This window comes from Lolium rigidum, chromosome 1 (assembly GCF_022539505.1).
Source record: "Lolium rigidum isolate FL_2022 chromosome 1, APGP_CSIRO_Lrig_0.1, whole genome shotgun sequence".
NCBI classification, from domain to species: domain Eukaryota; kingdom Viridiplantae; phylum Streptophyta; class Magnoliopsida; order Poales; family Poaceae; genus Lolium; species Lolium rigidum.
Window position 1 is genome coordinate 34,409,051 of NC_061508.1, and position 14,380 is coordinate 34,423,430.

The 14,380-nt window shown below is 49.2% G+C and overlaps 1 protein-coding gene and 1 pseudogene across 1 annotated transcript; one reads left to right on the forward strand and one right to left on the reverse strand.

The window, feature by feature from the left end:
* The window catches only part of LOC124706584, a 39,817-nt pseudogene extending 39,012 nt beyond the window's left edge, over positions 1 to 805 (reverse strand).
* Positions 806 to 11,257: 10,452 nt separating this feature from the next.
* On the forward strand, positions 11,258 to 12,845 carry LOC124670877 (inositol-tetrakisphosphate 1-kinase 4-like). The gene has a single exon (XM_047207349.1). It carries the CDS (start codon positions 11,282 to 11,284, stop codon positions 12,542 to 12,544), a length of 1,263 nt encoding a protein of 420 aa, XP_047063305.1. The 5' UTR covers positions 11,258 to 11,281; the 3' UTR covers positions 12,545 to 12,845.
* The last annotated feature ends 1,535 nt before the right edge of the window (positions 12,846 to 14,380 follow it).

Consider the following 14,380-nt stretch of genomic DNA (forward strand, 5'->3'; position numbering starts at 1 on the left):
AAAAAGAAAAGAAATAGAAAATAAAAGAAAAAGAAACAGAAAAGTAAAAAAGAAACAGAAAAGTAAAAAAGAAACAGAAAAGTAAAAAAGAAACAGAAAAGTAAAAAACAAACAGAAAAGATAAAAAGAAAAAGAAAAACTAAAAAAAAGATTTGGTACCGGTTGGTGCCACCAACCGGTACGAAAGGTCTTTCGTACCGGTTGGTGGCACCAACCAGTACCAAAGGCCCTCTCCCCTGTGTTATCACTTAGGACTTAGGCTCGTGGCAAAACTTCGCCAAATTCAACAGCTCCTCCGCGCGCAGACAGGCCCGAGCTCGCCGTCGCCCGCGTCGTCGCCCGCAGCTACTGCCGTAGCCGCCGCCGTCGCCATCGCCGAAGCTCCACGCGCCGTCGCCGTCGTCGTTGCCCGCAGCAGCAGGCCACCGTCGCGCGCAGCAACAGGCCGGGTCGCCGTCGTCGCCGCGTCGCCCGCCGCTCTCCACCTCTCCCCGCGCCGGCAACCGAGGTGAGCCCCCCTCCTCTCCCTCCCCCGCCTCGCCTCCCTCGCGTCGCCTCCCTGGCCGCCGCGCGCCTCGCCGGGAGGAGCCCGCGCGCGCGTCGACTGCCGCGCCGCTGTCGCCGCCGGCCTTCCCTCACACACGCCCGCAGCGTGCTCGACGAAATGCCGCTCCGCCACGAACCCCAGCGGCTGCGACAGCACGTCGCCGACGCGCACGGTGACGAGGTCCAGGGACGCGCAGTAGGTGGCCGGCACGCGCAGCCTGGACTCGGCGTCGGGGGCCAGGCCGCGGGCCACGCACATGGCGCGCCACAGGTGCGCGGTCACCGCGCAGTAGGTGGACACGCCGGGGCGCAACTGGACTTGATGCCGGCGAGGAGCTTGGGCGGCACGGCGTAGACACGGGTGACGAAGGGACGGGGCATGCCATTGAGGTTGCTCGGTGAGTAGACCGGGTGCTCGAAGGTCACGTGCGGAGGGGAGCGGGCGCGCAGCACCGTGTGGTCGTGGGTGGGAGGCGACGGGCACACGGACTCGGTGTCCAGCCCACGCGCCAGGGATGTCCATGTCCGGATGAACATCCCTTACAGGTCGGTGCGGCCCGGCGCGGCGTTCGCCGTGGTCGACCTCGCCCGCCTTCGCTCCGTGCGGGTCACCCGGGGACCGCCCGCCACCGCGTGGGTGGACTCCGGCGCGACGCTCGGGGAGCTCTCTACCATGCCGCCGGGAGGGCCAGCGGCCGTCTCGCGTTCCCGGCGGTAGGCGGTGATGATGGCGTCGCGGCGCGTGATGGCGTCGCGGTAGGCGGTGTTCTCGTTCTTAGTTTGCTACATTTTTAGCAGGAATCTGACATTATCTTAAGCCCCTTAATTGATTTCAAGTCATTGTTCAAGATTTCTATGGTTTCGGCACTCTATGTTGAAGATTTGCTACATTAATTAGGCGGTGTTCCGGCACTCTATGGTTTCGCTATTAATCGGTATACATAGAGAGAAGAGCGAGAGGAGGAGCGCCGAGTGTTAGGGTTAGGGTCCGTAGCGGTGCCGAGTCCGTGGCGGTGCCGCCGCGACATAGAGAGAAGAGCGAGAGGAGGAGCGCCGAGTGTTAGGGTTAGGGTCCGTAGCGGTCCCGAGTCCGTGGCGGTGCCGCCGCGACATAGAGAGAAGAGCGAGATGAGGAGGGGGAACACCGTGTCCGTGGCCGTGGCGGTCCGTTAGGGTTTTTTGCTTTCTTCATTTCAATTGTTATCCATCTAGCAATCTGTTATATGATCATGACATGATGAATGAAATACAATTGCTTTCTTAATTTTGCAGTGACATTGAGGTATGGAGGACGGCACCTTCGTCCGAGATGAGGAGGGGGAAGAAGCGGTGCAGCAATTGATCTATGAGAGTGCCCGTGGTCCGGAACCCGACGATGGAGATGACAATGATTTCCAAGACTTTCTGAATGATTTCGGCGAGGGACTTGAGTCTGAACAAATTAGAAGAGACAACGAAGTGTCCATCACAAACTCCGGCGAGGTGTATATCTATGTATCAATTAGTCTATATGTTCATCCCTAGATGCATTCATTTATTTGTATTGCACTTATTAACGAATAATTTTTTTCTTTTAGCCTTCTGGATCATCGAGCAAGTCCGTTAGATCAAAACGAGGCCCGACGCGGGTGCTAAAGGGCGAGGGCAGGTTAGCCCTCACGGCATTCAAGGATAATGGTGAACCGGTGGAGCCCAAGGAGTTTTGCCGCAAATTTACAAGTCAATCCGGAGTTATTGTTAGGGACCATGTACCGATCAGCATTCAAGAGTGGCATAAGCCGAAGAACCCGGAGAGTGGTGCTAGTTATGTCAACGACAAGTTGAAAAAATTTCTTTGGGACACGCTACTGACAAAGTTCAGCCTACCGGAAGACATGACGGAAGGCCAGAAGAATAAAGTCAAGGAATGGACATGGAAGAAGATGGCCATACAATTCCAGACCTTCAAGAAAAATTTATGGGACAAATATAAGAATGAAGATCCAAGTATTCGATGATAATGTAGTGAAGATAAAAGATCACTGGGCCGCATTTAAGGAGTATAAGCAATCGTCTACTTTTGTGTCCCGATCGAAGAAAAATACCGAAAATGCTGCAAAGAAGAAACTTCCACATCATTTGGGGTCAGGTGGCTACAAGAGTGCCATTCCGAAGTGGACAGTGTTTGAGAATAAACTGATTGATCATGGAATCACTCCACAGACATGGGACTGGCCCGAACGGTCCAAGTTATGGTTGTTCGCTCATGGGGCAGGGTTGGACCCAAAGACAGGGCTGATCGTTGCGAAGGGAAAATGGAAGGAAAAAATTGAGGCAATTGTACCGAAGCTTGTAGATGCAATTGACAAGGTCAGAAAGGGAGAGTACATTCCCGATCGAGAGAATGACGAGCCGACACTCGCTCCGGGGAACCCCGAACATGTTGGACGGGTACGAGCTCGCCCAGGTCTCACCATGAAGGAAGCGTGGCCGGACAGCGCTGACACTTATAGTAGCCGTTCGCGAAAGAAGAAGAAGGACGCCGACATTGTAACGGAGTTGTTAACTAGGGTGGAGGCTCTTGAGAGAAATCAGAGGGCACCTGATCAGCCGCTGTTTCTACAGGATCCACAAGCCGATGCTGCCCCATCTCGGCGAAGAAGCAGTGTCGGTTCCTCGCATCTTGACGGATGTGGAGGAAGCTACCCCGTGGATTATGTCACGGAGAAGACAGATTGCGAGCTACATATGTTAATCAGGACCGCGTCTGTTAAGGTGGCGGTCGGCTATGTGTACCCAAGTGAAGATGGAGCAATGCACCATCATATGCCCATTCCACCTGGTTGTGTTCGTGTCGGGGTGGATGAAGTTGTTTCGGGTTTTGAAAAAGTGGAGCTTGATATTCCTAGAGGTGAAGATGAGAGGACACCGGCCGATGTCAAGCACGGTTTCGCCCTATGGCCGAAGAAGTACGTCGTCCTTTTGCAAAGGCCACCGACTCCTACACATGAGCAGCAAATGCCATCGACTCCTCCCGGTGGCAGTCCCGGTGAGCAGCCAAGTCCACACCTACCTGAGAGGGACCCCAGCGTGAGTCCACCATCTCGAGATCCTCCGCGTAAGACAGCGTCCGTTAAGCGGAACGGTACGCCGCCTAGGAAGAAAGCTAGAAAGGAGAAACAACTGCCGCCTACTGAGAAGTTACCTTGGGAAAAAACTCCGGAGGAAAACGCGGAGGCCGTTCAGGCCGAGGTGAAGAAAATTTTTTGCACCGAAAGTGCCGGAGATACCTTTCGAGAAGACACTAGATCGGGAGAAAGTTGTGCGTACCGTTGACAATCTATATGACCCCGTACCATCGCCGCCATCCGACTATGTGCGTTCTATTGAAAGGTCGTATGACAAGATGATCGAGGCGACAAAACCCGTTCAATCGGGTATCGGGGAGATAAAAGGGATACACGAGTGTCTACCAGCTCGGACAACAACCCGTTCAATCGGTCGCCCCTCTCAAGGTGTTTGACGGGAAGACCGTTCAAAGTTCTCGACAAGACGCAACTGATTACGCCTTAGCTGAACGAGCATATCAGTTTGTTCAAGGGAAAGATTTGGTCGAGAATCTCTGGAAGGTACCAACATGTATGCGTAACTTGCATTCGTGGTACCTTAAGGCCTCAAAGTAAGGGATCGAGACTATCATGGTGCGAGTTAGGGAAGAGCACTACTTCCGGGAGTACCGTGTGAACGTTGACTTCGCCGAACTCTTTCGGCTATACAATCTCCGGGCCCTCGACAAATCAATCATCGGTTGCTATTGTCCGTAAGTGATTTATTTATTTAATTTGAGAAGTCGTTCATTGTACTGCAGATTATAATCTTTTGTGCGCTATATTATGCAGATCGAAGATGCTCGAATGCAAAAGGGACGATATCACAGACATTGGGTTCATTGACCCGAACACAATGCATGTTAAAACCATAGAGAATCCCCTCTATAACAAGGATACACCGCAGACTTTGCTAAGGTTTTTGAAGCGACAACGTGACAAAAAGCTAATACTTTGGCCTTACAACTTCGAGTGAGTCTTACTGTCTTATAACACATTATATTTTGCTCACCGTATGTGAAAATTTTAACTAATGACTTATGTATATGACACTACATATTGAAACGTGCGTAGGTGTCACTTTATTCTTCTCGTCATCAATTTGGAAATTGGAGAAGTTGAAGTCTTGGACTCACTAAGCAAAAAAAAGGGTCTATACTTGTCTTGTTTTTTAATGCTCAGAAGGTAATTTTAATTCTTATCGGTTTGTTTCGTTAATTTCCTGCTTTGAACTAATTGATGACTCTTTTATGCATTTTCTTTTGTCGAGCAGCGTATGGCAAACTTTCATCAAGGAAGATACGTCCCGTGAATGGACACCGAAGCTGCGATGGCGTGCGAAAGTAAGTAGTACTACCTAGGTCCACACACCTTTTAATTATCATACTTGACTATTGTTTGATTGAATTATATTCTTGTAAAGAAATGCCCGCAACAACCTCCGGGAACCGATCTCTGTGGATTCTTCGTTTGCGAGTACATCCGCAGAATTATCAACGAGAGAACGAATAATGAAAGAAATAAAGAGGTACAAAAACAATCTTCACAAATTTGTTTTGTTATCATAAGTTGTGCTGAGTTTCAGTAATAGTTGTTTCATGTATTCATTTGTATCTTATTCTTTTATAGTTGGCAAGAAAGCGGAACAAGCTCTCAATCGATGACCGCTTCATAGCAATAGGCGAGGAATTGGCGGGATTTTTCCTTCGGGACGTCATACCACCACTCGCAGAGTTCCACTATGAATGAAGATGTACATGTTACATATATAGTTGACTCGAAGAGTACCACTATGCTACATGTAATAGACATATATAGAGTATGCCTCGGAGAGTACCACTATGCATGAAGATCGATCTTCATGCATAGTGCTACTTAATTTGCGATCTTATGCAATAACATGTGTGTTATATTATATGCACCAACTTGCTATGCATCATCTTGATCTTCATGTACTACCTAAACCCAAACGCGTTTCTGGTGCATCGACGCGATATGAAACAAACCGATATCCCTAAACCCCTCCAAAACCCTAAAAAACCAATTCTCTGCCGCGGCAGAGATTTGGGCAAATTCCCTGCCGCGGGGGGAACCTTTGGTACCGGTTCGTATTACCAACCGGTACCAAAGATCCTTAGCCCTGAGCTCTCCTGGTGGCCCACGTGGAGGCCCCTTTTATACCGGTTCGTAAGCAACCGGTACGAAAGGGTGGGGGGCTTTAGTGCCGGATAATTAATACCGGTTGCTCAACCGGTACTAAAACCCCTCTGGAACCGGTACTGATGAGAGATTTTCTACTAGTGCTTGTAGGCAATGGTGTCAGCTGACACCAGTGGATATTAGCAAAGCCTTCACTAATTAGTGTTAAATACTATCAACTTATAGAGCATGGCATCAATGGAAAAGAGAGGAATTAGAGATGACCCCAGTGCCAAAAATTCCTAGCTTCGTCCCTGGTTGCTCGAAGCTTGCCGCTACTTTGGTTGCCCATAATAATTTTCCTGCATCATAGCAAAAGGCGGACCGCAGTGTTTGGTTGCCCGTAATTTGCACTTTTGGTTAAATGCTTGTCATTTAGTTATGTGAAGTTTTCCTGATATCGCTACCTTGAGGGATAAGTGGTGAGCTTACCTAAACCCTAACAAAGTTCTGCTATTCACGATATGACTAATATAGTACTAGAACGTAATCTTAAGCGAGAATCTTAGTGTAAGCGTGTAATAGAGTTTTGTAATTCAGATGTTAGTGCTGCACCATGAGTTCACCAACAACTACTCATCAGTGAGGCGACAGGAGGCGGAGGAGCTGGTATGGTCCTAAGAGATGACACTGGTGTTGTTATTGTCTCTGCTTGCCACTATATACCATCTTGCTCCTCTCCTTTGGAGGCTGAACTTGTTGCTTGCCGCGAAGGAGTAGCTCTAGCCAGGCAGTGGTCGAACAAGCCATGTACGATGGAGGTGGACTCCACGGAAGAGGTGAAGATGATCAACTCGTTGGAAATGGACAGATCAAGCCTCTCCTTCACTATCCAAGATATAAAGGACCTTATGAAGTTAGATCCTCGTTTTCAGGCTGTAGCTATTGATAGGTGTAATCCAGGCAAGCCACTTGCCTGCAAATATGGGTAGATCAATGGCTCGAACTGTAACTTGGGTCGGTACAGGTCCAAACGATTTACTCTCTATTTGTCTACAGGAGGCCTCTCCTTAATCAAACCTTTTATTCGCAAAAAAACCGGTTATTAATATGAGTTACACTTTTCTACTAATACTACGCAACTAGAAATTGTTTTTAGATGAGTTGCACTTTTCTCAAAGAAAATGCAACTAGCGACTGATTTTTAATATGTATTGCACGTTTTCTCAAGAAATATGCAACTAGCAACCAATTAGTAATACGAGTTACACTTTTCTACAGAAATGTGCAACTAGAAGCTTCTTTTGTACGAGTTGCACTTTTCTCAAATATGTGCAACTAGAAACCGATTTGTAATATGAGTTATAGTTTTCTCCTAATACAACTCGATCCACCTCCACCGTCGTTCATCAATGTACTTGTATAGCGTGCTCAACTGCAAAACGTTATGCTTGAAGAAAATGTTTCGAGGATGTGCGCCAAACATTGCTGCAAAAGATTGAACCAAGAATGAAGTCAAGAACACTTGCCACCTCGTGCAGTATCATTTTGTTCCCGGACGCTTCCCATTCCTAGGTAGCTAGCCTCTTAATGTGCACCCATGCAATATTGTACGATGGTGGTAGGTTTCCTAGCACCGGGGAAGAAGTTGTTGAATGACATACTCAAGTGTTGTGGCAATAGCGACGTATATGGATACCCAAATGCTTCACCAACTCTCCTCCAAGAGCAAGAGAGAGTAATGTTGTTGTTAATTCGATTGATTTGATCGGTCTCTCCAGCGTACGAAAAGGCTTCATAGATCGATCGATGTTGTTGGCATCATACCAAGTTCACCGGGACTATAAAATTTCATATTGGATCACCGTCGAGCATCTCAAGCAATCACTGTATATCCCATACTACAAAATCGCTTTTAAAATGCAAGACAAGCTTGCAGTCTCAAATTGCATCATGCAGAACAAATACCTTATACGGACCTGCTAATTTTAAAAAATATTTCGCGGGAGAATAAACATGTGCAGTGCATACATTAGTTCATACAAACAGTTCAAACTTTACGATCAAAACCATTGCACAAAAAAAGTGCCCTAAATTCTATGGAACCGCCGCCACCACATCGTAATCTACCAACATGTGGATCCGAGATACATCAACTGAGCCTATTTTCACGGTGGCGACATGGGCAATGGCTCACGCCTCCTTGTCGGAGACGAGGTCGAGGAAGACCTTCCTCAGGGCATTCGCCTCAAGGCTCCACTTGTCCTCCTTGTCCTTGGCCCAAAGAGTGTTATGCTGGACCAACCCGATGACTCAAGGGGGGTGGGCATCATTGACGTAGTTGCGGGGAGCAAACCCTGCGCCCGTCCCCTTGATCATCGTAGTGACCTACGTGAGGTCCGCGTTCTCGGCGTAGTCGCGGGGAGCAGACCCCGACACCGTGTCCAACTCCACTTTCACCGGTGGCGGCGCGCCCAAGCTCAAGGCAGGGGCGGAGGTGGTGCGGCGCGAGCTCGACGCGGAGCTCGCCACCTAGCAGCTGAACGCCAATGGCGGCATCAAGTCGTGTTGTGTGTACCTTTACAACCCGCGGATACGCGCCTCATCGTCGACGTGGAAGACGGGGTTATGTGGCTTCCAGAGCATGCCCCGCGGCCAATCTGGCCGCCCCCATGGCCGTTTGAGGACCGACTTGGCACAATGGCGATATGCGGCACTTCTGAATCTGCCGGTGGCACTCATGGATTTGGTCACCGGCACCGGAATGGAGGTGGGTGGTGCGGCGGAGGGGGAAAGGATGCGGCAGAGATGACGAGAGTTTTGGCCCGCATTAGTTGTTCCGGTCTGAATATACAGTGATTGATGCGGTGTATAAACATGGCTCACTAAAATTGATGGACAACCATATATGGAGTCTGGCCTGACCCAAAAATCCGTTACAAACCACATATTAGTATAATTTTTATTTCACCCGCCGATATGCGGTGTGTGTTAGAGATGCTCGAATGTGAAGCTAGAACAAGTCCAACCGAAGATTAGCGAATGTCTTGTGGTGGGTGAAGTTCGATTCAATATCTCCATCTGGATTACTAGCCAACCTCACAAAGGTAGCTGATTCACATTCGCGGCATCCTGACTGCATGTGTGAAAAGAATCATGTTCTACTGAGAACATAATCGTGGATAGAACGGTTCAAATTTGTTACAAATATAACTCCTATTCATTCTACCGGCCATGATTACAAAACGAGGGTGTGTCCACAATACAAAACCAAGGTGTGTCCACTGTACCAAGGTGCAAATGGTCACGACGGTTCCCGTATGGTATCCGCTGGCAGGCGCAAACATACGCCGACGGTTAATTTTGACGTCCGTTTTACGTCGGTCCGCTAGAGATGTCCTCAATGTGTACCTGGGCGATATATTGTACGACCGTGGTAGGTTCTGGCACAGTGGAAGAAGTTGTTGAATGCCAAACCCAAATGTTGTGGCACTAGTGACATATATGGATACCCAAATGCTTCACCAACCCTCCTTCAAGAGGGAGTAATGTTGCCGACAATTTGATTGTTGATCGGTTCATCCAACCATACGGAAAAAGCTTTATACATCGATGGATGTTGTTGTTATCAAACCAAGTTTTTTGCCAGGACTATAAAATTTCGATTTGTTTAAAAATAGTGTAATTGAAGTTTAAACAAATGTGCAACTCAACTCAGTTGCATTTTCCCTCTTTGTGAGTGACTGCGGTCGACAGCAAGACATAGAAAATCTAATTAATTCAGATGGGATCGGTATCGACAGCAGATTAGTGAATGTCAAGGCACAACAAGCCCATTCCAACCGCAGATTACTTGCCGACTATCAAAGGTAGCCGATTCCCATTCGCTCCATCATGTATGAAAAGAATTGTGCTCTACAGAGAAAATAAAGCGTTGCGAATGTAACCGTTCCAATTCGTTGCGAATATACTCCTATTTGCGCTACCGGCCATGAGTAGAAAACCTAGCTAGGCGTGTCCACCTCACAGCCTGAGGGCAGATCGCTCCGACTCTATGCATCTTGACTCCTCCTGCTAGCCTGCCCGCACATCCCTATTCCTGCAGATCATCCTTCGCTGGCAGCTAACCGTCTAGAGGTCTAACTTCTAGGTTTTCTGGGAGGCGGACAATTTCTCGTTGTGATTTTGTGATCTAGAAGAACTAAAATGGCAAGAAGGGGAAGAACCCTGCAACTAAGGGGGAAGATACAATTCTAATAGTTTTTGTCAACTGGATGAAGATTAAATTCGTGAATTGTGAGATCGATAACATTTTGTTCCGTTGCTAGTGGAAGTCGATCTAAACCAAACACCGATGATGAAACTGCATCGATCGAGGGATATTCAAAAGTCGCAATCTTGTGAAATTTAAAAAGATTTTTAAAAGGAAGGTAGAACTTTGCCATTGTCTGGAACTTTTCGATGATATTGAAGCTTCATTATCGGTGTGTTTGTAGGTTCTACTTATTTTTGAATATGTTGCTATTACTATTGTATAAAGTTATTATGCTTAAGATCATATAAGATATTCATGTGCCAAGACAATTTTAATTATTTTTTTTGTCAATTTTCTTATGTTTTATAGTTCACCCGACCTTAAATATTTTCCGTCCTTCTCCACTGACTAGGTCTCTAGAACCAAAGAACGTGCAACGTGTACACTTGATAAAATCTGCATCAGGAATGCGGGAGGCATTTAAGCTGCAGAGGCGAGCGACGCAAGTGAGCAACCGGAGATGGGTGTTTCAAGTGAAATACAACTCAATCTCACTCCAACAGCGATCAACACTGTACTTGTGTGGCATGGCAGGCTGCAAAACGTTGTGCACGAAGGAAATGTTTGGAGGATGTGTGCCAAACAGTGTAGCAAAAACTCGCAACAAGAATGAGATGATGAACACTTGACACCTCCTGCACCACCGTTGTGTTCCCCAACGCCTCCCACTCCTAGTAGCCAGCCCCTCAATCTGCACAGGGCGATATATTGTAGGACTGTAGAAGGTTCTAGGCATTGCTGAAGAAGCTGTTGAATGACATACCCAAATTGTGTGGCACTAGTGACATATATAAATACCTAAATGCTTTACCTACCCTCCTCCAAGAGGGTGTAATGTTGCCATCAATTCGATTGATTTGATCAGTTCCTCCAACCATATAAATAAGGATGGATGTTGTTGGCGTCAAACCAAGTTTACCGGGACTATAAAATTTCGCTTTATTTAAGAATAGTGTAATTCCAGTTTAATGAAACGTGCTTAGTTGTACTTTTCTTATTTGTGGGTAACTGAGATTTAAAAATATCCTCAGTCGACTAAGACATAGCAAATCCAATAAAATTTCAGATGGGATCGGTGGCGACAGCAGATTAGCGAATATCAAGCCGCAACAAGCCCAATGCAACCACAGATTACTTGCCGACCTGACGAAGATAGCCGATTCCCATTCGCTGGATCCTGCTTCGTGCATCATGTATGAAAAGAATTGTGTTCTACAGAGAAAATAAAGCGTGGATAGAACAGTTCAAGTTCGTTGAGAATATACTCCTATTTGTGCTAGCGGCCATGAGTACAAAACCAAGGTGTACGCCTCCACAGTCCCGCCGGGCAGGGCACTCGGACACCACACACTCTGACACAGGTCCGATCGAGAGAGATACACTCGCAGTCGCAGAGGCAGAGCAGAGCACAGAGAAGGTCATGGGCATGGCGGCCGACGAGCAGCTATCGGCACTGCCTCCTCGCACCTACACCATCGGCTACGCGCTGCAGCCAAAGAAGATTGACACCGTCATCCGGCCGTCCCTCATCGCCCTGGCCGCCGAGCGCGGGATGCGCCTGGTCGCCGTCGATCCCTCCCGCCCCCTCGCCGACCAGGGCCCCTTCCACCTCCTCATCCACAAGCTCTACGACCAGGCCTGGCGCGCGCAGCTGGAGGCCTTCTCCGCGCTCCACCCCTCCGTGCCCGTCGTCGACCCGCCCGCCGCCGTCGCCCGCCTCCTCGACCGCGCATCCATGCTCGGCGTCGTCGCCGAGGTCAACGCCGCCGGCCGCGCGGGCTCCCTCGGCGTGCCCCTCCAGGTAACCATCCACGACACCCCCGATCTCGCCGATCCAGATCTTCTCGCCGCGCTGCGGTTCCCGCTCATCGCCAAGCCGCTGGGCGTGGACGGCAGCGCCGGCTCCCACGCCATGTCCCTCGTGTACCGCCGCGACGGCCTCGCGGGCCTCCGCCCGCCCGTCGTGCTCCAGGAGTTCGTCAACCACGGCGGCGTGCTCTTCAAGGTCTACGTGGTCGGCGGCCACGCCACCTGCGTGCGCCGCCGCAGCCTGCCGGACGTGCCGGCGGAGCGGCTCCTCGACCTCGACGCCGACGCGGCCGTGCCCTTCGCCAACGTGTCCAGCCTCGCCACGGTGCACGCCGACACCGAGGACGACGTGGGCGACGACGCCGAGATGCCGCCGCCAGGGCTCGTAGACGAGGTCGCGCGCGGGCTCCGGCGGGCGCTCGGGCTCCACCTGTTCAACTTCGACATGATCCGCGGGAGGAAGGCCGCCGGAGGCGGAGGGCAGTACTTCATCATCGACATCAACTACTTCCCCGGGTTCGACAAGCTGCCCGGGTACGAGGTCGCGCTCACGGATTTCTTCGACGAGATGATTCGTTCCGCCCACACGGGTTCCGGTACCGGCGTCGCCGACGGTGCCATGCCTCCAACCTTCTCTGCGGATGTATAATGGGCCATTTTGTGCTCCATCTGTCCTGCGATTTGTTCCACTCCTACTAGAACATATCAATTTTCCACTCTAAATCTCTAATAATGATTTTTTTGCGTCACTTTTCTGGAATTAAGGGTGATGGCAACACCCTAACAACTCAGCCCTTCGATTTTGACACCGTGAGCACCTTAGATTTTGATCATGAAATGGAAATGGAATTCATGTCAGGAGCAAGCTTTACACGATCCAACTTTTATAATTTTTGTGAATATATTTTTTATTCTGTACATGAATTTCAACGTGATATATTTTGTACCTACTATATATTTGACACTTGCATTGTCCGCGAAATATGTATAAATAATTCTTGAAGAGTAGATTACTCCCTGCATCGTAAAAAAAAAGGTTAAATTCCATGCATGGAGTGTTGGGATTGGGGAGTATGACAATGTGACACTGAGATAGATGGTGAGACGATTGTTAGTTGTTTAGAGAAAACCTCTTAGCGAGCATGCATGCATGCCCTTCCTCCTTAAGATATTGCAAAAATCCCACTATTGGCCTCTTCCTTGACAAACTACTCTCACTTGGTTTTTTGCGCAAACCACACGCTCAAAGAAAGGCTAATTGATGACACGAGAACGCCACATCATCAGCGAGAGAGATGCCCGAAGTCGTCAGCCAACCGAGTTGACACCGATAAACGATTTCCTCAAAATTGCCTAGATTTAGCTTAATTATCGGTCACCCGTTTCATGTGTAACTAGGGCAAAGTATATGCAATTGCACATCATGTGCAATTACACATCCAATTGTAATTCTCGTGTGCACGCATCACAATGCAAATCTAACGGCTGTCAAGGTTGATCTGGAACTAAGTTAATTCCCGATCAACCTCGAATTAGCAAAAGGGAAATTAATTCATGTACCTACGAAGTTTCGCATGTTCGTATTATTGATATGTGGGGTCAAGAGCAAGAATATGTTCCTTGAAGTATTCCTCGCCCCTAGCCCAACTCACACACCCTCCCTCTCCGCATCTGCTTCCCGACATGTCTAGCAACTAGAGCAAGGTAGAGCTCGGAGGAGAAGATGCGTTGCAGCCTACCCTGCCGTTGAAGGGCAAGCAGGTCGAGGTTAATTCGACTCTTTTCCTTCATTTTTTCGGTAATGCTCGGACTTGAGATCTAGGTGGTATTACCTTCTGATGGGTTCGTTGCATGGAAAACAAAAAAATTCTACTGCGAATAAGAACAAATCCAAGATCCAATCTAGGAAAAGCCAAGATCCAATATATGAAGATCGAAGCAATGAGAAATAATAGATACTAACCCTCGTAGATCCAAAGCCTAAACGAAATCAGATCTCGTGGTTGATGTAGACGATCGTTCCGGTGCTACAATCTGGCAGCACTTCCGTACTCGGTCGCACGTACGGTGTCGATGTAGTCCTTCCTCTCCCCGTTCCAGCGGGCAGCGGAGGTGTGGTAGATCTCCTCGAAATCCCAGCAGCACGACGGCGTGGTGGTGGTGGTGGTGGAGGAGAAAACCTGCAGGGCTTCGCCAAGCCGGTACAGGATGGTGGTAGAGGAGAGAGGGGGCGGCCAGGGTTAGGGTTTCAGGGAGGGGTGCGCCCCTGCCCCCTCCCCTCTTTATATAGGGGGGAGGGTCGGTTGGGGTGGCCCCCCACTCCCCATACCCATCTAGGGCCGGCGTCCAAAGAGGGGGGGGGGGTTTCTCCCCCCAAGTCTTTTCCCCCTAGGGATTTTGGGGAAACCCTAGGGTTGGCCGGCTAGGCCTTGAGGGGCATGTGTCCCTATCCCATTAGGGCTAGGCTGCACCCCCTCGGCCCATG